This window comes from Alligator sinensis, unplaced genomic scaffold, assembly GCF_000455745.1.
Source record: "Alligator sinensis unplaced genomic scaffold, ASM45574v1 scaffold219_1, whole genome shotgun sequence".
Classification (NCBI taxonomy): Eukaryota; Metazoa; Chordata; order Crocodylia; family Alligatoridae; genus Alligator; species Alligator sinensis.
The window spans coordinates 3,564,800-3,587,385 of NW_005841866.1; the positions used below are offsets into that span (position 1 = coordinate 3,564,800).

Genomic DNA, 22,586 nt, shown 5'->3' on the forward strand with positions numbered 1-22,586 from the left:
TTTGCCAAAAAGCTCGACTCAAATGGCCAGAGGCCCTACCCTTGGCCATGTTACGAGTAAGGGTCGCACCACATTCTAAATTGGGATTAAGCTCGTTTAAAATAATATATGATAAGCCTTACCCTCTGAGTCTGCCCATGGATACTAAACAACAGTTACATGTTTTAGGAGAGGGAATGATTAAAAAATATATATGGTCCTTGGTTTCTGTTTTGTCTACCATCCATCAGCAGATACGAGACGTGCTGCAGACACAGGACCAATATCCTGCTCCGGAAAATCGATTATTACCTAGGAGTTACGTCCTTATAAAAGATTAAACAAAAAACCACTTCGAGCCAAATAAAAAGGCCCATATAAAATACTTCTAACAACCCCGACGGCCACAAAGCTCAAAAAAATCAAGACTTAGATACATTCCAGTCGCCTAAAGCCGGTGGCTGGACCAGAACAAAAAAAAATCCCTGCAGACTCCGGGACCAAAGACAAAAAACAATAAAAGATAGAGCCAATAAGAGACTTGGCCCCACGAGCAGCAGTCCCCGTCTCCCCTTAGCCCTGAGGAGTGGCAGGTCCTCAGCTCGGGTGAAAGTCAGTAGGATACCACTAGTCGGAGTCAGAGTCCTCTGGGGGAGCTGCAGGTACAACTGCTGGCTGGATGGTGTGAGGCCTCCTTCTACGGGGAGACCTAGGCCTCTCTTCTCGCGGCTCTCTCTCGGGCTGAGGGGGCCCCACCAGTTCACCAATAGGCAGCAGGAGGTTCCAGTGGACCATGTGACTTCGACCCGGTCCAGACTCAGGGGAGATCTCGTATACTGGGAGGTCTCCCAGTTGTCACACCACTGTATAGGGTTCAGCCCGCCACCAATCAGCGATTTTGTGTCTCCTAGTTAGGCCCAAGTTTCGCAGCAGCACACGGTCCCCTTCTTGTAACCCTTGTTCACGAGCTCGAGCATCATAAAGCCGCTTATGGCGTTGCTAGTTTCTTCCAGCAGTTTTGGCTGCCAGTCAGTACGCACAATGTAGATGGTCCCGAAGCTGTTGTGCATATTGACCGTGAGTCAAATGTTGTTGGTAGACTCGTTCTACCCCAAAGTACAAATCTGTGTGTAACCGGGGCTCCCTCCCAAACATGAGTAAATATGGCTCCCATCACAACTGTATTATATTAAAAAACATTTTCATCCCCCCAGTAGTGTCTAAGACACTACTTGATTTTAGTTGACTTTAGTTGATTTTAGTTGGACTCACCTAAACTTGAACATATATTCTCAAACTGAAGAGCAAGGTGTATACGCAAAAGGGATAGATCTCTTCAGAGAAACACAGTTCTCCTTGTTGGAATGTGTACTGAAACAGGTTTACTTCTTCCAGTGGTAAGTGCTCTTAGATTAAGCAAACACTGGCCCAGGACAGATGTGCTATTTGGAATGCTCCAAACACTTTTAAAGCACTCCAAACAGCAAGTGTACAGACATGCACGATCAAAGAAGTACTTCAAATATGGCCAGAGTGCTTCAAGATGGATCCTTAAAAATTAGGAACAGTTTTGAAGCATTTTCTGAAATGCCTGCATGCTCCAGTGGTCAGCATCCCACAGTGCTCTACTGACCCCCTCCCCCTGGGTGTTGAGGGCAGGGGGAAAGAGAGCATTCTTCCATGTGTTTTGCTGTCCTCAGGAATCTCTGGAAGTTTCTTTCCAGAAATTGAGAGAGATGCATGGATTTCTGCTATCCTGCCAGGGGACTGGAGAGAGATTTCTTGCATGTTCATGGCCTCTGGTCTCTAGAGGTTCCTGAGGACAAGAATGCACTCATGGGCTGTCTCTGCCTCCCATTCTCCCTCTTCAGGGAGGCAAGGAGTGGAGCACTTCAAATGCACATGTGTGTATGGCACATATTGTATCTCTACCATTCAAAACTTTAAGGTGTGCTCAAGACCTTCTACTGATATAAACATTTAATACTACGTGCCTAGATGATTTAATTTAATTTTACTTCTTTATTTTAAATGGCTTGCACTCATGTACCCTGGTCTCTTACCCTGCTCCCCCACTAGTATGCTGCAGGCTTGTCATTTAGATTGCTCTGGGGCTCAGTGCTGTATAAAGACAAGAAGGATGAAAAGGGCTGATTTAAATTGAGAAAAAGGTGAGGCTTTTCTGCATCTGAGATGTATTTTTAATCATGTGACTTGTATTTATATATAAATAGATTTTCATCAGCTTTTTTGCATGTATTTTCATGACTGATGTGTGCCCCTGATCGGTGGCTTGGCAGAGACTTAAGCATTTTAATAAAATTGCCTTCACCGAAATGGTGAAAGTACCACGCTGTATTCTAGATGCATCAGACTGGGGTGAAGACGAGGAAGAAATGGAGACTTTTAAATAGAAGGTTGATATTTTCCAGATGCATGAGGTACATCTTCAGTTTTGTAAACAGGGTCTCCCTCTACCTCCTGCAAATATTAAGAAATAGTGGTGGTGTCGTTCCTGTCTATAGAATTTTCATTAGTCTGGTCAGAACACATGTACTTTATAATTGCTCAGGTACCTGTGTAACTTTTCTTTGCTGGGCTGCTTACACACCCCCTTCCTATGCAGGCCTTATCTTCACTGGGAATTTGTCCCTTTTCCCATTGTAAGTAAGGCTGTAGGTACCCAAGACACCACTTACTTTGAAATTTCAGTGGGGCTAGCAATTCAGCTGTTTCCCAGGACATCAGAAGACCAGTTCAGAAGTCAATAGGATGTTCTTACTTCATTGAGATTGATAGAAACGTTACCTGCATTTTTTAAATGTGATGTTATTAGCTTGGGCATATTATAACCTGTTTTAAGTGGGGAAATAAACCAAAGCCAAAATAGTCTGTCTTGAAACACCTACAGGTTTCTGGATTGAGACTCTAATTTGAGTAGCTCTTTTCTCCACTGACTGTGGGAGGAAAATATGGATGAACGCTATCACTAACTCATTAGAAAACTCTGTTTGCTTAAAAAAGCAATAATTCTTTCTCTGTGTCCCATGCCTTCATTTTTTTTCATGCTGTTTTCTTCCTTCTGGCAGGATTTCGTCAGGCAAGAGATTGTGACTCTCAGCCTCTTGCTGTAGTCTGGTCAGTCAGCTTGCAAGACAGAAGGCATGACTTTGAAAGACCCTGCGATTCAGGAGCTTACTTCTAGATATCATGTCTGGTTTACCCAAGGCAATATATTCTGTTCCTCAAGTACAGCATGCTTTACTATTCTAGTCTGAGGTTTTAATTATTTTTCAACCTCTCTTTTATTACTCTTGAGGGATAGGTTTGAACGGTCTAAGATTCCACTGCTTTCTAAACTACAGTCAATCCATAAGGGGCTTTAAAAATGGGTTTATAATTTGTTATTTTTAAAAAAAACAGATTACTCTTTATACTTTAACATAGGCTAAATTACAGAGGAATTGCTGTGTGATTGCATGTTGTGTTCACCCATACACCAAGAGGAGCCATCATTATTAAGATTCATGAGCACAAGGTGGGGGTGGGGGTGGGGTGGTATGAGTGCTTAGGTGCAAATTGCAAGTTCAAAGAAACAGAAATGCTCACCCAAGTTCAACCCAGAAGTTGAAAGTTCAAAGCCAGAGCAGAAGTGCTCACAGCGTGGCCATATCAGATTCCAGTGAATCTGCAAATTCTTCTAAATACCTTGTCACAAGAACATGGAAAAGGAAGGATGATAAAATAGCACCAATTTATCCTTTTATTTTTTTCAGCTGCAAGTCCTATTCTCTTACAGCAAATCATACCACAAATGAATGGCCTTCCTTCTCTGAAAAAAACCCAAAACAGAGTCTGTCTTGAAACAATGACAGCAGTGGTGGTTCATGTTTTTGGACTTAAGGCACCTTTTGATAGACTACAGCAAGAATGGGCAATTATTTGGGCCTGTGGGTCACACAAAGAGTTTTGGTAAGCTATTGTGGGCTGGGTCAGCACTGCCCCCATCACCCATGCAACAGCCCACCAAAATTTCCTAAGTAGCTCTGCTGTGTGCTCAGCCAGGTGGCTGAAATGGGGCTGTGGGCAAGCAGGGAGCAGCATCCAGGAGTGGGACAGGCAAGTGGGGCTGAGGCAGTGATAACCCGGGGCCAGGAGCTGGAGCAGAGCAATGATCTGTATGCCCCTGCAACAAGAGTTGGTTCTGTGGGCAGGGGCATGTGGGGAGTGGAGTGCGGCCCTGGCCCCATGTTGTCAATGCCCAGTGATCCCAGGGTCTCCATGGAGACTAGCCAGGACCCACGTGGGCACAGCGCACAGCCAGGTGGACAGGATGGGGCTGCGGGAGGGCAGGAAGCTGCGTCTGGGGTCAGGTCCGGGATCTTGGGGTGGTGACAGCATGGAGCTGGGGCAGTGCCACAATCTGCTTCCCACACACTGCTGGCCATGGAAGTTGTGCCCATCACAGGGCTATGTGGGCAGTGGATTGTGGCTCTGCCCCAGCCTTAGCTGTCACTGCCTTGCGATCCCAGCCTTCCCTGCCTGTCTTGCTCCCCAACACCACTTCCTGCCCACCTGTGGCCCCATTCCATCTGCCCAGCCACACAGCCAGCCCATGTGGGTCCCGCCCACAGTGGTGGGTGCAGGGCAGAGAGGCTGGGGTACCAGGGTGGTGTGACCAGGTCAGGTGGTGGCAGCAACTGGAAGAAACTGCTGCTGCTGGCATTGCCGGGAAGTTAGTCCAGCTGCTGTGCTGCCCCAGCCCCACTGTGTGCCTCAGGGTGGCAGGACCAGCCTCACGTGCCACAGCTTGGGCTGCCCCCTGTGCTAGGTGGGACCAAGGGACCCACCATAGACTGAACAGAATCCCTCAGTGGGCTGGATTCAATCCACAGGCTGTATTTTGCCCACCCCTGGACTAGAGCCATCCTTTGGAAATTGCCAGCTCTTAGTTTTCAGTCTTTTAACTATGGAAAAATAATAGAGAAATTCTTTTGTGGCAAAGAACTCAGAAAGACCATAACAATTCAACATGTTTTTAACATGGTGGATTCCTATTTGAAATCTCTGGCTTTATCTGGTGAATCATGTTTGCATGCCTAACAGTGTCAACATCATATGAAACCCTGTGTCACCCTGGAAAGTATCTCAAGACACCCTGCAGCACCATGGTTGAGAATCACTGACCTACAGGTTTCTGGATACTAGACAAATACTACAGTGTTCCAGTCTGCTACCATGGTGCTCTTAGATGCTGTCACAGTGCCAGCTTGTCAAGTGAGTCTTATAAATGTTTAATTCCTTTGATTCCAAGATGATTAAACATCAGAAATCTTTAATTCCTGCCACAGAGTCCTTGTATTTGCTTAGAAAAGATGCATTTTTATTGTTGTACTTAGAGCTTTCTGCTTATCAGGAGCTTACTACATTGTGCTGCAGAAGCAGTAAGGGATTCAGGCACAAGGATCTTCTTGTGCAATGTGCTGTGCAGTGAGATGGGAATTGCTATCAATGCCTGTTTTCATTTCTCCGTTAGGATGAGGACACTTCCACGACTTAGCCATAACTGCAATGCTGCCCATTTGTTCTAAAAGGAATCTTAACAGAAATTGTTTTGAGAATCTAAATGTGATTCCCAAAAACATTTAAAAGCTCATTGTAAATGGACCTAAAGGCTTTGGCCACCGTACTTAGAGCAGTGCTTAATTTATTGCCCTTTTCTTTCAAGCATGCTGTATATATTTTACCTCAAATACAAGATGAGTTTTTTTCCCCAAGTTAGCATGGGGGAAAAAGCCCCTTGTTTTACATTTGTATACAAGGAAGCTTCAGTAAATTAAACTGCTGCTAAAAACAGCCTGTGAGCAGTAATGGAAACCATCTATGAAGTTGATTAAATGCAACCAACATTGTGTGACTGTAAAACACATGGTCTATACTGATGGAAAACTACCATAAGGATAGGTTAGTGTAACCCTATCCCAGGATCTCAGGACTTGTGGCAAGACTTGGTTCCAGTTATGAGTGGGGGGGCTGAGTAGCACATGAATCTTTTGTAGGGGTATCTGGAGTACACACACATACTGAGTAGTGCTGAGCTGAGGGTCACCATGGCTTAAAATGCAGTTGATTTTTGCTGGGGCCCAGCCGAATGAACTGTGCGGTAAATTACAAGCCTTTTGACTCTGAACTGACATAGATGCATAGTTTGTATTAAATATAGGTATGTGCACAAGCTTCTTACAAGTGTGTTTATGGAGGACATGTGCTAAAACTTGCAGCAGTTTCAAAAAACATAACAAGCATCAATTCTGGATAAACTAAGGGTATGACAGTAAGGAGGTAGGAAGGACTTGCAGGTAGAAGACTTATTTATTTTCCCTGCTGTAGCAGTGGGAGGGGGACAGAATCAAGGCAGACCTCCAAGAATTAGGTTCTATACCTGGAAAATTATAACACATTTATAAATGTTTCCATATATAGAATCTAATTATTGGCAAGGTCATCTTATATTTGAGTAAATACAGTAATTGTTGCAAGGGCTAGTACTGTTTACCAATACAGCAAGGGGTCTTTTGACCCCAAAATAGTGTTAAAAGTATGTGTATGCTGTAGTATCATAGGCAGTTTGTGCTATATAAGAATACAATCTGCAACGTAATTTAACTAATATATTATTTTTAAAAATAGCCACATGGCTCAAGGTAACTGCACTAGAAACCTGCGTGCCACAATCCTGTTTAAAAATAAAGTTGTAGTTCTCTTCATTCTCATCCAGCATGTACATGATTCTGAATTGTTTCACCTTCTCCACAAACCAAAATTAGGAGTCTGTAATTGCTAGTTTTTCCCAAACTGAAACAAAAACTGGTTTTAATAGTCAAAATGAATTTGGAATTTATTTCTGGCAATTACATATAGTAAATTTGACAAATATATTTCTGTACACTTAAACGCTGTAAATGACCAATAAGTTTTGTTTTACTATGCATTTTATCGGTCATAGGGGGAACAAGTGAGAAGAAATATTAAAAAGTAATTCATTGTATGCTAGCTCATTAAAAAACAAAGCAAAACAAAACAAAAATCTGTTAACTGGCCAAACTTTTTTCTTGGAAACGCATACAAATATAAATACTGAAACAAAGAATCATGCCCTGCTGTATCCTAAACAGCTGTCCTACCCCACTTCAGAGGTTCACAAAAGTCAAAGGGTCTTTTATATCTCAGGGTACAAGATTAAAAGCAGTAGGGAAGAGAGATGGACAATGGTGCATGACTTATGAGGAAAGACTGAAAGAACTAGGGCTATTTAGTTTGGAGAAGACTGAACGGGTATTTATAGAGGATGGAGATGGGCTTTTCTCTTTGGCCATAGGGGACAGGACTATGAGCAATGGCCTTGAACTACAGCAAGGGAAACTTAGGCTGGAGGAGAACTTCCTGACTTATGAGGGTAGCAAAATATTGGAACAGGCAGCCTAGAGAAATTGTGCAACTTCCATCCTTGCACATTTTCAAGAACAGACTAGACAAACTTGCCTGGGATTGTTTAGTTAGATTTCATAGATTTCATAGACATTAGGGCTGGAAGGGACCCCGTAAGATCATCAAGTCCAGCCCCTGCCCCAGGGAAAGGAAGTCAGCAGGGATCATAGGATCCCAGCAAGATAAGCATCCACGTGTGTCTTGAAGGCGTTCAAAGTGGGTGCTTGAACTGCCTCCGGCGGCAGTCTATTCCAAACCTTGGGGGCTCGGACAGTAAAGAAGTTCTTCCTTACGTCCAGCCTGAATCAGTCGCGGCGGAGTTTGTGACCATTCAACCTTGTCATCCCTAGGGGGGCTCTGGTGAACAGACGTTCCCCCAGATCCTGGTGAACACCCCTGATAAACTTATAGGTGGCCACCAGATGGTCCCTGAGCCTGCGCTTTTCCAGGTTGAAGATTCCCATGGCTCTCAGCCTCTCATCATAAGGTCTGTTTTCCTGACCTCTGATCATGTGCGTGGCTCTCCTCTGCACTCTCTCAAGCTTCTCCACATCCTTCTTGAATTGTGGAGCCCAAAACTGGATGCAGTACTCCAGCTGTGGCCTCACCAAGGCCGAGTACAACGGGAGAATGACGTCCCGGGATTTGCTTGAGAAGTATCTATGGATGCAAACCAGCGTTTTGCTCGCTTTACTAGCTGCAGTGTTACATTGAAGGCTCATGTTCATCTTGTGGTCAATCATGACCCCCAGGTCCCTTTCATCTATAGTGCTAACCAGCGTAGCACTGCTGAGCCTTTAAACATGCTGCAGGTTTTTCCTCCCAAGGTGGAGAACCTTGCATTTTTTGGTGTTGAACACCATCAGGTTCTCATCCACCCATTTTCTGAGCCTGTCAAGATCTGCCTGGATCACCCTCCTGTCCTCAGGTATGGATGCTTTACCCCAGAGTTTGGTGTCATTGGCAAACCTGGCGAGCCCGCTCCTGACACCAATGTTTACATCACTGATGAAGATGTTAAACAGTATAGGCCCTAGGACAGAGCCTTGAGGGACCCTACTGGTGACCGCGCACCACGACGATTGGCTCCTGTCAACCACCACTCTCTGGGTCCGACCACGGAGCCAATTCCCCAGCCAGCGGGTCGTGGTGAGATCGAGGCCGCAGTTAGCCAGTTTTGCCAAGAGGTGATCGTGGGATACCAGATCGAAGGCTTTTTTAAAGTCAGGATATAGGACGTCAATCTCTTCCTCCTGTCCAGGTGATAGGTCACCTGATTGTAAAAGGAAATGAGATTAGTCAAGCAAGACCTACCCACAACAAACCCATGCTGGGTATCCCTCAGGATATTGCTGTCAGCTAGTCTGTTAAGGATGGCTCTTTGATAATCTTTTCCAAGACCTTCCACAGGATAGAGGTCAGGCTGATGGGCCTGTAGTTTGCCGGATCTACTTTCCTCCCTTTCTTGAAGATAGGCACCACATTGACCTTCTTCCAATCTTCAGGCATTTCACCAGAGCACCAGGAGTTCTCGAAGATCCGTGCCAAGGGCTGAGCTCTCATGCTTGCCAGCTCCTTGAGTACCCTTGGGTGTAAACCGTCAGGGCTGACTGACTTGAAGGTATCCAGCCTGTCAAGGTGTTCCTTCACGAGGCCAGCTTCGATGGAGGGTAAGGAATCTCCCTCACCCAGGTCTCCCTGACGCACAGTGGGCAGGGGCATCCCATGGGACTGGTGAAAAACTGAAACAAAGTACCCATTTAGCAAGTTTGCTTTTTCCTGGGCATTGGTTGTCAGTTGTCCCATCTAGTTTAGCAGGGGTCCAATGTTGCCCTTTTTTTTTTCATCCAGCTCCCCACATATCTAAAAAAGGACTTTTTATTGTCCTTGATATTTGTAGCTAGCTGGAGTTCTGTCACAGCCTTGGCTTTCCTGGTTTGCTCTCTGCAGGTCCGGACTAGTGCAGAATATTCCTCCTTGGAGGTGGTTCCAATCCTCCATCCTTTGTAGGTCTTCCTTTTAAAACACAGGAGGTCTGCTAGTTTCCTGGAGAGCCAAGGGGGCTGCTGTGCCCTTTTGCTGCCTTTCCTCCGAGATGGGATAGACTTTGCTTGCGTATCTAGGATTGCTCCTTTGAGGAGCAACCACTCGTCCTGAACTCCCCTCTCCATTGGGTTGTGGCCTTTTAGGGCCTCTCTGACAAGCCTCCTTAGCTTGTCAAAGTCAGCTTTCCTGAAGTCAAGGACTTCTGAATTACTGACTGACTTGCCAGCTTTATGACGGATGATGAAGGTGATCAGCTTGTGATCACTGTCACCCAGCTTCCCTTCAATCATTAAGTCACTGATTAGGTCATCCCCGATTGCCAGTACCAGGTCGAGCAGCACTTTACCTCTTGTCAGCCCGTAGACTTTGTGCATCAGATAGAGGTCATCCACGCACGAGAGAAAGCTTTGTCACTGCTCAAATTTGGCTGAGTGCGCCTCCCATGAGATGTTTGGGTAGTTAAAGTCTCCCATGACAACCATACATTGGGACCATGCGGCCTCAGCCAATTCCCTGGCAAACTCCTGGCCAAGGTCTTGACCCTGGGTAGGGGGTCTGTAGTAGACTCCCACCATAGCGAGCCCGCTCCTGACACCAATGTTTACATCACTGATGAAGATGTTAAACAGTATAGGCCCTAGGACAGAGCCTTGAGGGACCCTACTGGTGACCGCGCACCACGACGATTGGCTCCTGTCAACCACCACTCTCTGGGTCCGACCACGGAGCCAATTCCCCAGCCAGCGGGTCGTGGTGAGATCGAGGCCGCAGTTAGCCAGTTTTGCCAAGAGGTGATCGTGGGATACCAGATCGAAGGCTTTTTTAAAGTCAGGATATAGGACGTCAATCTCTTCCTCCTGTCCAGGTGATAGGTCACCTGATTGTAAAAGGAAATGAGATTAGTCAAGCAAGACCTACCCACAACAAACCCATGCTGGGTATCCCTCAGGATATTGCTGTCAGCTAGTCTGTTAAGGATGGCTCTTTGATAATCTTTTCCAAGACCTTCCACAGGATAGAGGTCAGGCTGATGGGCCTGTAGTTTGCCGGATCTACTTTCCTCCCTTTCTTGAAGATAGGCACCACATTGACCTTCTTCCAATCTTCAGGCATTTCACCAGAGCACCAGGAGTTCTCGAAGATCCGTGCCAAGGGCTGAGCTCTCATGCTTGCCAGCTCCTTGAGTACCCTTGGGTGTAAACCGTCAGGGCTGACTGACTTGAAGGTATCCAGCCTGTCAAGGTGTTCCTTCACGAGGCCAGCTTCGATGGAGGGTAAGGAATCTCCCTCACCCAGGTCTCCCTGACGCACAGTGGGCAGGGGCATCCCATGGGACTGGTGAAAAACTGAAACAAAGTACCCATTTAGCAAGTTTGCTTTTTCCTGGGCATTGGTTGTCAGTTGTCCCATCTAGTTTAGCAGGGGTCCAATGTTGCCCTTTTTTTTTTTCAATTCCCTACATATCTGAAGGACTTTATATTATTCTTGATTTGTATGGTCAGTTTGAGTTTGGTTGCAGCCTTGGCTTTCCTAGTTCTCTCTACAGGTGCAAACCAGTGCAGAATACTCCTTAGTGGTGTTTCCTGTCTTCCATCCTTTATAAGCTTCTCTTTTTAGATATAGAGGATCCATGAGTTCCCTGTTGAGCCAAGGGATTTTTTAACCCTTACCACCTTTCCTATGGGTTGGGATGGACTTCCTTTGTGCTTCTAGGATTGCTTCCTTAAGGAGCAACTACTTATCATGAACTCCCCTCCCTGACAAAGTGTGGCCTCTCAGCTCCTCAAGAACAAGCCTCTTGTGCTTATGAAAGTTGGCTTTCTTAAACTTGAGGACTACTGCACTGCTGACTGACTTGCCACCAGCTTTATGACGGATGATGAAGGTGATCAGCTTGTGATCACTGTCACCCAGCTTCCCTTCAATCATTAAGTCACTGATTAGGTCATCCCCGATTGCCAGTACCAGGTCGAGCAGCACTTTACCTCTTGTCAGCCCGTAGACTTTGTGCATCAGATAGAGGTCATCCACGCACGAGAGAAAGCTTTGTCACTGCTCAAATTTGGCTGAGTGCGCCTCCCATGAGATGTTTGGGTAGTTAAAGTCTCCCATGACAACCATACATTGGGACCATGCGGCCTCAGCCAATTCCCTGGCAAACTCCTGGCCAAGGTCTTGACCCTGGGTAGGGGGTCTGTAGTAGACTCCCACCATAGTATCCCCTGTGCAGTATTCCCCATTAATTTTAACCCAGAGGGTCTCAAGTCATCCACCATAGGTGCCAGTGTTGGCTTGCAGGGACGCATTCCTTTCCTTGACATAGAGATCTACACCCCTGCCCATTTTGTCCACTCGATCCCTCCTGTACAGGGTATAGCCGTCTATACCCATGGTCCAGTCATGGGTGGAGTCCCACCAGGTCTCCGTTATCCCTATGACATCATAATTATTTGTGTTAAGTAGGAGGACAAGTTCCTTCTGTTTATTCCCCAAGCTCCTGGCATTTGTGTACAGGCAGGCAAACGTCCCTTTGGGGGCCCTTGCCTTGCCCACAATTCACTCCAGGGCTGAAACAGGGGTGGGCTTCCTTAAGTGCCTTGGCCTGCTGACTTTGCAAGGGTTGCTCAGCGGGCCAGTGGTGGCAGTGGTCCCGCCCCGTTGGGTTTAGTTTAAAGCCCGGTGAAGCAGGTCAGTCAGTCTGGCTGAGAAGAGCCTCCTCCCCAGGGGAGAGAGGTGGAGGCCATCTCTTCCCAGCAGCTCGCTGCTTCTCTCACAGAAGAGCAGGCTGTGGTCATTGAAGCTGAAGCCTTCCCAATGACACCAGCACCGCAGTCTTTGGTTTACTACCTGGATCCTCCTCTCCCTCCTCAGCCCGTAGCCCGAGACTGGGAGGATCAAAGAAAACACCACCTGCACCCCAGGACCCTTTAGCCCCGCTCCCAAATCCTTGTAGTGCCTCATGACCCGGCTGGGAGCGCTCTGAGCCATGTCATTGATGCCCACATGGATCTGGAGGAGTTTAGGGATCTTCTCCACAGTATCTCGGATGCAGGCCCCTGGGAAGAAGCAGACTTCCTGGGCTACGGGGTCAGGGCGGCAGATTGCCCCCTCCGTCCCCCTCAGGATGGAGTCTCCCATGACAAACACCTTGCATTTTGTCCTGGGGAGAGCAGGGGCGGTAGCTACAGTAGAGCCTGTGTTGCCTCCAGGAGCTGGCAACTCAGCAGGCTCTGCTGGGGCTGCAAGAGGTTTGTACCTGTTGCAAAGCTCCAACGGGGCGGGGGCCTTGGTGCGGCAGGCCTTGGGCCCCTTGACCACCTTGGTCCACCCCGGGGCTGGACGGAATGGGAGGTCCCCAAGTCCTCCTTTTTCCTGGAGGGAGACTGTGGTCTACCCTCTGCCTCCCGGGGGAGAAAGGCCTGGCAGTAGGAGTCAATCTCCTGCTCACAGTCCCTGATGGCACGCAGTCTATGGACTGCAGCCTGGAGCTCTTCCAGCTGGTGCACCAGAGACCCCAGTAGGGAGCAGACCTCACAAGAGGAGGTGGCCAAGCTCCCGGGCCCCAGAGCCTGAAAGAGTGACAGGCAGCCCCCACAGCCGAGATCCAGAGGCTCCATCTGCATGGAGCCTGGAACCGGGGGCTCCATCTGGGTGGAGGTCTCTGAGGTGCCAGATGGGGGGATGATCCTGCCTTGAACAAGGGGTTGGACTAGATGACCTTGTGAGTTCCCTTCCAGCCCTACTTTCTTATGATCACTACAGATTTTGCTTCATGATAGTGATCCTACTTCAGAGGGTCAACTGTAAGTGCCCCTTTTCTAGGTAGAGCTATTGCAGCATTTACTTCTGAAAGTGGGGAGAAATCACATTAATAATAATGAAGGTTGTACTTGTTAGACTTTATAGACTAGAGTAATAAAAGGAGGCCACAACACAGGCCAACCTACTGAAGAAACACAACGTTGGATACAAAAGCATGAGATGTAGTAAAAAAATCCCAATCCTGTTTTCAGTGAGAAGCTGCTGAATAAACTCAATTATAAAAAAAAAAAAAAAAAAAAGGGGGCGCATTTTTTTCTTCACTTGAGTGGGCCTTATATATCTTAATAGGCCTGTTGAAACTGCTGGGCTTGCTAGCATGAGTGAATATTACTGACCTGGGCATAGATTTTTTTCCATGATGTATCCCCCTAATTCTTAAGTAGTTTCTGTCAGAATTTCCATTGCACGTAACTAAGCATGTTGCATGGATTTAGAGTTTAATTTTCTGAATAAAGAGGAACTCAGACTGGTTAGAGAGTGGGCAGGTGAAGAAAGTACCTCTTCACAGATAGAGGTAAAAGCAGATAAAAACAGAGATTTGAAGCCCAAATAGATAGCTGGTTTTACGGGATAATTGTCTTGATAATAGGTAGATGCACCCTGTAAGTAACTTTGGAAATACATTCTGGGAAATGGTAATTTGATTCTATTAACCAGCTGATTCCATTAAAAGGAGACCTGTTTTTGTAGGAACACAGATAGTCACTCCTCCCCCACAGCCCCTGGCCCTGCTCTTGCCTCTCATTTCCTCCCCACATCCCTGCTGGTGCCCCTCGCCCCCCACCCAGAGGGGGCCCTCAGCTGCCAGGGCTACAGGGCCAGGGACCTAGGTCCGCAGCCCCCTGCCCCTGGCAGGAGGCGGCAGCTGATGCAGCAAAGCGGAGTCCAGCTCCCCACCTGCTGCTGCCCGCTGTGGGCTCACGTGTGGGGGTTGAGGCCAGGTCCCCAGTGTAGTGCGCACTCCCAGAAGGGCAGGGGGGACCCATGCCCCCCAGATCTGTACACGGGGTGAGGGTGGGGGTGGGCACAGGCAGTGAGGGCAGTGGTGCAGAGCCTACCACACACACAGGGGGCATGATGTCAGGGAGCCTGGCCCCTGCCCCTTGGACGAGCCACCTGTGGCCTTGTCCCACTTGCCACTGGGTCCCCAGCCCTGCCCAATTCCTTCCCTCCCTATGGGGGCTAAATTCCTGCCCCCCCCCCCCACTTACCTGCGGGAGCTGCTCTTCAGGCTGCCTGGTGGCCATGTGCATGTGTGAGCACACACATGCACATGGAGCCCCTGCCTGACTGCTCCCTTCCAGCCCCCTGTGGGCTGCAGCTGCAGAGGGCTCCTCACAAAACTGCAAAATCCTCAGGCTTCTCCAGTCAAATGATTCCAAAAACCATTGGTGACGCATCGGGGGTGCACGTGCAGCCCCTGAGATTGGCCGAGCCCAATCCCTGCCTGGTGCCAGTCCCAGCCTCCCTCCCTCCTTTGCCCCTTCCCCCGTAGACTTTTGTGTCTCTCCCCCCAAATTTTTTTTCTCCCTCCGTCCCTGGCCCCCCGATTTGTGATCGGCCGCTGAGGGATCTCCCCCCCCCCCCCCACCCAAGTTGGGAATCGGCTGCTGGTGCCCCTCCTCGTATTAGGAGGCACCAATTGCCTTGCCAAAAATAAAAAATTGTGATTCTGAGTGATTTTTACATGTAATAATATACAAAAGGTTTCATTTTCCCATATTGATTCAAATAAACAGCTGATTCTGTTAACCAGTGATTCTATAAAGCACAATCCGCTGTGTTAGACTGACTTGGTTTACGAGAGCATCAATTTTCACTTTCCTGTAGGATTTCTCTTTCCTAGTGTGGCCTCATTACATTGGGGTACTTGTTTTTTGCAAAAGAGGGGCTTGGCACTATTGCTTGAGATGATTAAATGTTCTGAAACGACTGAAGTACTTGTGCAGCAGTCTTCCTTCCCTCCATTTCCCCTCTCCCCCTCCTTGCAGGAAACACTGTTAGTCTGCCTTAAATGGACAGCCTGGTATAACACTTTACCACCTGTGGGCTGTCTGAAACAGCTGTATTTTCCTGGGGATTTACTTCCTGAGTCTGTCTTTCTTGGCAAACCTGCAGAGTGCATGTCCTAAGACCACTTCCTTCTGATCCTGGTTCTCCTTTCTGGTGGTGCATCATAGGACACCTGGCCAGCCTCTCTAGGAGGTTTTCCCTACAGAACTTTTGTGCAAACAGCATATCAGGCCATATCTAAGTCTTTGAAAATACTAGCGTATGCAATTACATCTTGTGTAAGAGAAGCCAGTGTGATAGGAATCAGATTTAAAGTGCTTTCACTAGAGACGAGGAGCTCCAGTGTTAGCTGCAATGACAATTGGTATGTTAGGATAGTCTGTCTTGAATTCAAAAGTTAATGCGTCTAGTGTACTTTACAATAATTTGTACCAATGAAATTAATGGAAACATCTCTGGCAGTTGATTCAAAGAGGTAGTTGGTCAGGGTATGTATTTTAACATATACAATATATGTGTTACAAGGAGTTTCTTAGTTACAGCTCCTAGTTGCTTGAATGCAAGTTGTAGGCAACCAGAATGTGGACACTGTTGTTCTATGTTAGTACTGTCACAACCCAAAAGGTGTGATTTTTATTTGTGTGTGCTTCGGCACTGCTAAATTGTCCCCGCTAAATTGCAAGCTTCCTTGCACGGTGGAGTTTTCTGCTGCAAAAGAGAATCCCGGTGCAAGGGAGAATTTCCCGCCGATTTGAAGCTTTCTTTGCAGGGTGCATTTCTTTGTTGCAGCACGGAAATGCTCGTTGCAAAGAGTTCCCGCCATTTGTATGTAGATTTGGGTCCCATTATTGGCCAGTTCTAAATTATTCACACGTGGCGGCTAGCGATTGGCTTGCTAGCCGTATAAGAGGCTTGAGTGGTTTCCGCCCAAGTTGGAGGACTCCACGAACAAGGGAGGAGGAGACTTCACGCTGTGTGAAGATCTCTAAGCGCTGCGGATCCTCACGGACCCAGTGCATTTGAAGCAGGCTACGGAGATCTGATCAATCTCTAGCCTCTCCCCGTCGCCGATAGAATTCCTAGACGTACCCCACCCGCGCGCAAAAGAACTGGACCCACGGAGCCTAGCAAACTTCGTGTGAGTTGGTTCAGAGCTCTTCCGGACGTGTACTTTCTTCGGCTGACGCGACGGGCTCGCGTGTTCAGAGCCTTCAGCCGGATTGGGCTAGAGTTCACGAGTCTAGAACTCTTGTCTGCCTCTTTCCTTTTTCTTCTCTGTAACTGCAACTGAAGCAAGCTTTCCAGCCTACACCACTGCCATCTCGGTGTAAGTAAACAATCTTTTAAACTACCGATACGCGTCCGTGCCTAATTCCAGAGCGAAAGCCACCCCTCTCCGCCCCCGCGTGCCTGGGCTGCTGGCCACAGCCCGCGTGCAGCGCGAAAAAGGGCTCGGGGCGTGCCCGGCCCGCACAAGTACTTCCTTGTGATTAATGAATCCAGAGGCTCTTCTCCCTCAGGGTGGAGGAAAGGGTTTTTCCCTCTCTGACACCATAGGTCATGTACACTATAGACTTGGGTGTCCTACTGGACATTGCAGTCAGGAAAATGACAGAATTCTGTAAAGCCTGTAAGATAATGGTTACTATCTAATTGGCACTTGTGTCACGGATGTGAATGTGAGGGGACTTTTCTTAACCCCTTGTTTGTTACATTCAGATACCAAAAACAGAATATCGTCTGACATACCATCTGAGAAAAAGAGGAGAAAACCTAGACAGTTCTTTCACACAAGAAGCTACATCTGACTGAAGCCTTCAAATACAGTGCTTTAGGAATGTCCATAGAATAAGCTATTGCCTAGATCAGAGGTGGGCAAAATATGGCCCATGGGTCAGATCTGGTCCACCAGGCACATCTGGCCTGTAGGCACCCACCAACTAATTGTACCCCACCCAACCCCTCGTGCACGGAAGCCAGCACACAGCTTCTGGGCAGGGCTGCTGCTGCCGCCACTGGGGGACCTGCTCAGCTTCCCCAGTGTCTAGAGGCTCCTGCTCATCTCCTTGCTGCAGTGCGTGCTCCAGGCTGCAGGTCAGGAAGTGGTGGGGGCAGGGGGAGCTGCGGCAGGGGTGAGACTGGAGCGTGGGGCTGGTGGGAGCACCGAGTCCATGCCCAGGGAAGTGGAGGGAATGCAGAGCTGAGGTGGCCAGGGTTTGGGTGGGGGGCTGTGGGGGCCTCCCCACACAAACTGCGCCCCCATAATGCACAGCCCCCACCACTGGCTTCAGCAGCAGGTGGTGGGTCCTCGGGGGCACTCATGGCCCACACAGGTGCTACCGCCTGGTGGCACATGGCTCTTACTAGAACTGCACATGGTGGCAAGCAGCGCAGCCAGGCTGTCACACCTCTGTCGCATGGGGCTCCCTGTGGTGCACGTGCAGCTCCCAGCATTCTGCGCCACCGGGGGGAAGCCCCGTGTGATGGAGCTGGCTGCCTTCACTCCCTGGGGGAAGCAGGGGGCAGGGCTCCCTGCCACTTCACGCAGAGTCCCAGGACCTGCATGGGAGGGAGCGCTCCAGGAGCTGCATGTGTGCCGCGGGGAGCCCTGTGCAATAGAGGTGGGACAGCCTGGCTGCGCTCCTTGCCACCATGTGCAGCTCTGGCCAAGCCACATGCCACTGGGCAGCAGTGCCACGCGGGCCATGAGTTTGACTTTTAGTATATGACTTGGTTTTTTTTCTGGTTCCAAGATGGCAACCCTCTCCTCCCAAAAGGAGTACTTCCAAGGTCAGGGAGAGGGACTTCTGGTGGTGAAGGTCAGGGGTTAGGGGCAGGATTTCCAGTCCTAAAATGGCAACCAGGGGGTGGGGCACCTGTCATATTTATGTGATGGGGGAGAAGGAAATATATAGTGAAGTGAAGATCACTTTGAGAATTTTTTTTGGTTGTCCTTCCTGTCCTCAGTGCCATGAGGAGAGGTACTTTGTATCCTGCTCAGCATTTCTCGTTTTAGCTTCTCATGCTTCAGATCTCTCTTCTGGAGAGATTCATGCTTTCTAGAGGACTTCATTGAGAGGCTGTCTCCTTGCTTGCTGGTAGGTGGAGCTGTCCTTCATGCTATATGACAATCACTATTTCCAAGGGTAAGTAGAAAAAAGGAGGATGTAGCACAAAAGGAATTTCTGGTGACTAATTTCTTTGCTTGCATATGTAATTTTACAAATGCAACAGTATCATTATCTGTAACATTATCTCAGATAGCAGCTGATCCTAAATGCATTCTCTTCCTTTGGTTTTAGGTTTTGATCGGTTTTTTTACAACTGGGGGTCACATCAGGTTGTCCTTTGGACTTCAACTTTGATAAATTTCTGTGCGAGTTAATAAAGACTCTGAACATTTTTGTTATAAGTCTGTCAGCATCACAGGAATACTGGGAGAGCAAACAATAATTATTAACTTAAAGATAAGATGGAGAGAAAAATGTTAATTAGAGATGTCTTAAATGGAATCACACTTTCAAGTATAAATTGAGTAGGTACCACCAAAGAACTGCATAATTCTGAGTAATTCTTTGAACTTACAAAAGTGTCATTTAATGCTTTTGATGCATCATTTGCAACAAATCTATTCTTTCCTTTATCTTTCTCACATTCCTGTCTTCTTTTTCTTTTGGTTTGTTTTTCTGATTTCTTTTTTTTATTGTGTGCATTAATTTTTCTTAAATCTAACTCTTTTTTCTCTCTCCAACATTCTGGAACACTAAGTGCTTGAATTCTTGAATTAATTTACCTTCATTATTTTTAGTTATGAATATTTTTTGTACTAGGTATCGTGACAGTTTGACTGTAGAGTGGGCTTCATGCAATTATATAAATTTTCTTTTCACTGAATTTTTTGGATATTAAAATGTGTGTTATTGCTTGTTAAATGCCATTTCAGGTGACTGTCAACCTACAGAACACAAATTCCCTGGGGTTGGGTGTCTGTAAAGGAGAGCAGAGTTTAGCCCAGCTCATTGCACTTTTCATCCAAGGATTTAAAAAGAAAACGTTTTTGAAAATGTAGAATTTGTTCCATTTCTGAACACTGTCCTGGAGTTGGAGTAAATAACCCTTTCTACCTTGCCATGTAAACAAGAAGTAAACAGGGCTACTCTGGAGGTTCTTCCTTTCTGTTGTATAATTAGCTGTGTTGCTAGGCACAGCAAATTAGCTTGCTTGCAGTACTGCAGGAACATGGCTTTGGTGCTTCCCACTTTCAGCCCATAGCTGCCTTCCAAACCAGAAGTAGAATTGCTGTATCCATATTTTTATGTGATTCTACTAAGAGAGTGAGTCAGGTAGCTGGCCTGTGCTTCTTGAGAACAGCTATCCTTCTTCTAGTTCAGATTATAGCTTGCAGCTACCTCCTAACCTGGAAGCAATACAGCTGCATTCCCCTGGTGCCAGACAGCATCAGGCTGCATCCTTTTATCAGATACAGTAGAGTAGCATGTCAGGGTCCCAGGGATGGCCATGATGCCCTCGCTGGCTCTGCAACCATTTGCCGCTCCACCCTTAGGGCACCTTCCCTTCTTTCCTGCCATGCCTTGGTGGAATAATAATAATAATAAGAAGAATAAGGAGGCTGCCCACAGGCCTTCACGTGGCCCCAGTCCACCTGGACCCCACTGCAGTTCCTTGGCTCCCTACTTGTCTCTCTTATGCTCTGCCCAGGCCTCAGGCCCCTAGCTATAGCCCTCTGTGACAGTGTCACTGCAGGGCACCTAAAGCCTTTGGGACTATTTGCATGGCTCCAATCCTCCCCTATACCATGCCCCAAACCTAGTGGGTGTTACCCTAAGATTGTTCACATGTTGGGGCTTTGGCCTCCTTTGCCTCTGCCCCTTTACTCTCAGCTAGGCCTTCTAGCCTGGGCCCACTATATCGCATCTGGCTTTAAGGCACTAGCTCAGTTTGGCCCTTTCAGGAGCCAGGCCCTGGCCCCTGTTTGGTCGTGCCTGTCTTGGGCTCCAGGCCCCTGTTGGGTGCCAGGCCCCTGCCCCTGTCTGGCTCTGTGGCCTCACTGTCTGCCCACTTTGGGCTCAACGGTCACTCAAGCCTTGAACCTGCCTCTGCAGGGCTCAAGACGATCGTGTGTACCTCGGGGCACTAATGGGACCTCCATATACTGCCCCTGCAGTCCCAACCCAAACCACTGGTGTAACTGCAATGTAAACAATAGGCTGTAACATAAGCATAACAGTCCTCTGCCCCTTTAAGAGGGCAAACCTTTTCTCCCCTAAAGCGAGCGCCAGCATACTTTCTGGCCCTGGGCTAGCCTTGCGAACTCCCTGAGCCTCACTGGGTTTCCACAGATAGGGTACCGATCCATTCATCCGAGCCCTGCATCCCAGAGCTCTTCCCCTTGTGGCTGCCAGGGATAAACTAGCTTGCTAGCCCCAGCCCCCTTGGGCTCTTGGACCCTGGGTCCTGCATACAGCCCCTCCTCTGGGCTCTTGGACCCCTGGTCCTGCTTGCAGCCCATCTGGCCAATGCCTCAAACCTTCTAAGGGTTTACCATCAACCAAAGGCTACTTGCCTGTAAAACCCCTGCTTTCTCTGGCCAGGGAACTTGCCTCTGTTCCCAGGCCTGCAGAATTGTTTAGATAAATCCAAGTCCCGCAGGAGCCCAGCTGTTGCTCTGCTTTCAGGAGCTCCTCACTTTGGGGCTGCCAGAGTGAGGCTGCCTGACCTGTCCAGGCTCTGGGCTTATATAGCCCCAGCCTGAGCCTGCTTCTGGTCAGGTGAGTCTCTCATTAGCACCCTGTGCCACCTGCAAGCGGCCTCTTGAGCTGCTTGCTCCTGTAAAGGAGCAGGCACAACCCACTGCCCTGCTACAAGCAGGACCAGTGATGGGGTTTGCCTTGTGTGGAGCCTGTGCAAAGGAGCTGGCTCAAAGATGTGAGGCATCGGCAGCTTTGGGTGACAGGGAGAAGCAGCAGTGGCTGGGTCCTAGTGCCCATTGACTTCTGACCCCAGCTGGGTCACGCCAACCCACAGCCTGAAAAGGTTACTGACTACTGTTTTAGGTGACCATGCTAATGGCAGCTACAAAACTAATGGCTGCTAACCACTTCCATGGGTTCTAATGCAAATTCAGTCCAAGTACTAAGGGAATCACACAGTATTAATTTAGCCCTATTGGATAATTTAAAACCACCCCAAATCCTTCAGACTTTTGTCATTGTCAAGGAAAGAAAATAGGATATAAACTCATTTCACTTTTTGAGATTGCAGTTCATCTTTAGGTATTAATTAAGATCCCTTGATGAACACTGTGTTATTCTTTACTTACTTTTTCCCCCTGTATTCAGTACTGGTGAGGTCACATCTAGAGTACTGTGTTGTTTTGGGCCCCACACTATAGAAAGGATGTGGACAAATTAAAGAGAGTCCAGTGCAGAGAAGGGTCAGCAAAAATGGTTAGGGGGCAGGGGCACATGATTTATGAGAAAAAGCTGAAGGAACTGGGCTTATTTCATCTGCAGAAGACTAATAGCAACCTTAAACTACCTGAAGGGTGGTTCCAAACAGGATGGAGCTAGACTGTCATTAGTGGTGGCAGATGACAGAACAAGGAGCAACAGTTTCAAGTTACACAAAGGGAAGTTTCGGTTGGATATTAAGAAACAGTTTGTCGCTAGGGGCTCTGGAGATCCCAGTGTAAAAAACAGAAAAATAAACAAAAAAAATCCACACCAAAAAAAAGGAGCATGGCGCACATGGCTGCAGTATGCGCTACCTGAAACCAGAACTCCGAGCCAGGCCAGTCAGAGCCATGTTGTGGCTGCCAGCCAGGCTCCACTTGCCTGGATCACTGCTGCTGCAACCCTGGGAGGCCCCCAGGACCCAAGGTAAGGCTGCTTCCCTACCCCAGCCTCTCATACCCCACCCAGGGCAACTTGCCATGCACCAGAACACATATGCAGGGGCATTCTCCAGGGACAAATAGCAGCAGCACCAGTATGGTCGACTTGCAGACCACCTTCCAGTGCATTTCAAAACCTATTGAACATGGCTCAGAATTATTTGTCTTTGGATCACCAGGAAGGATGCGTTGTGGTTTCGCAGATACAATCGTAAGACTACAAGCTTACAAACAATCACGCATCTTCGAAGCTAATATGCAGTGTTTCACTCAAAACTGGTTTTATTGAGTATTTTTTACTTGTCACCTGCATTATTTGCTGTCA

The 22,586-nt window shown here is 47.9% G+C and overlaps 1 protein-coding gene across 10 annotated transcripts in view; it reads left to right on the top strand.

Moving 5' to 3' along the window:
• The window catches only part of COMMD1 (copper metabolism domain containing 1), a 261,731-nt gene that overhangs the window by 89,203 nt on the left and 149,942 nt on the right, over positions 1 to 22,586 (top strand). The window contains exon 3 of one of the 10 annotated variants that reach the window (XM_025192283.1): positions 3,069 to 3,228. The exons of the other annotated variants lie outside the window; for them this stretch is intronic. Coding sequence (XP_025048068.1) covers positions 3,069 to 3,113 — 45 coding nt within the window. The 3' untranslated portion in view covers positions 3,114 to 3,228. Of the gene's footprint in view, positions 1 to 3,068; positions 3,229 to 22,586 lie in introns of those variants that run through there. 10 annotated transcript variants of the gene reach the window in all.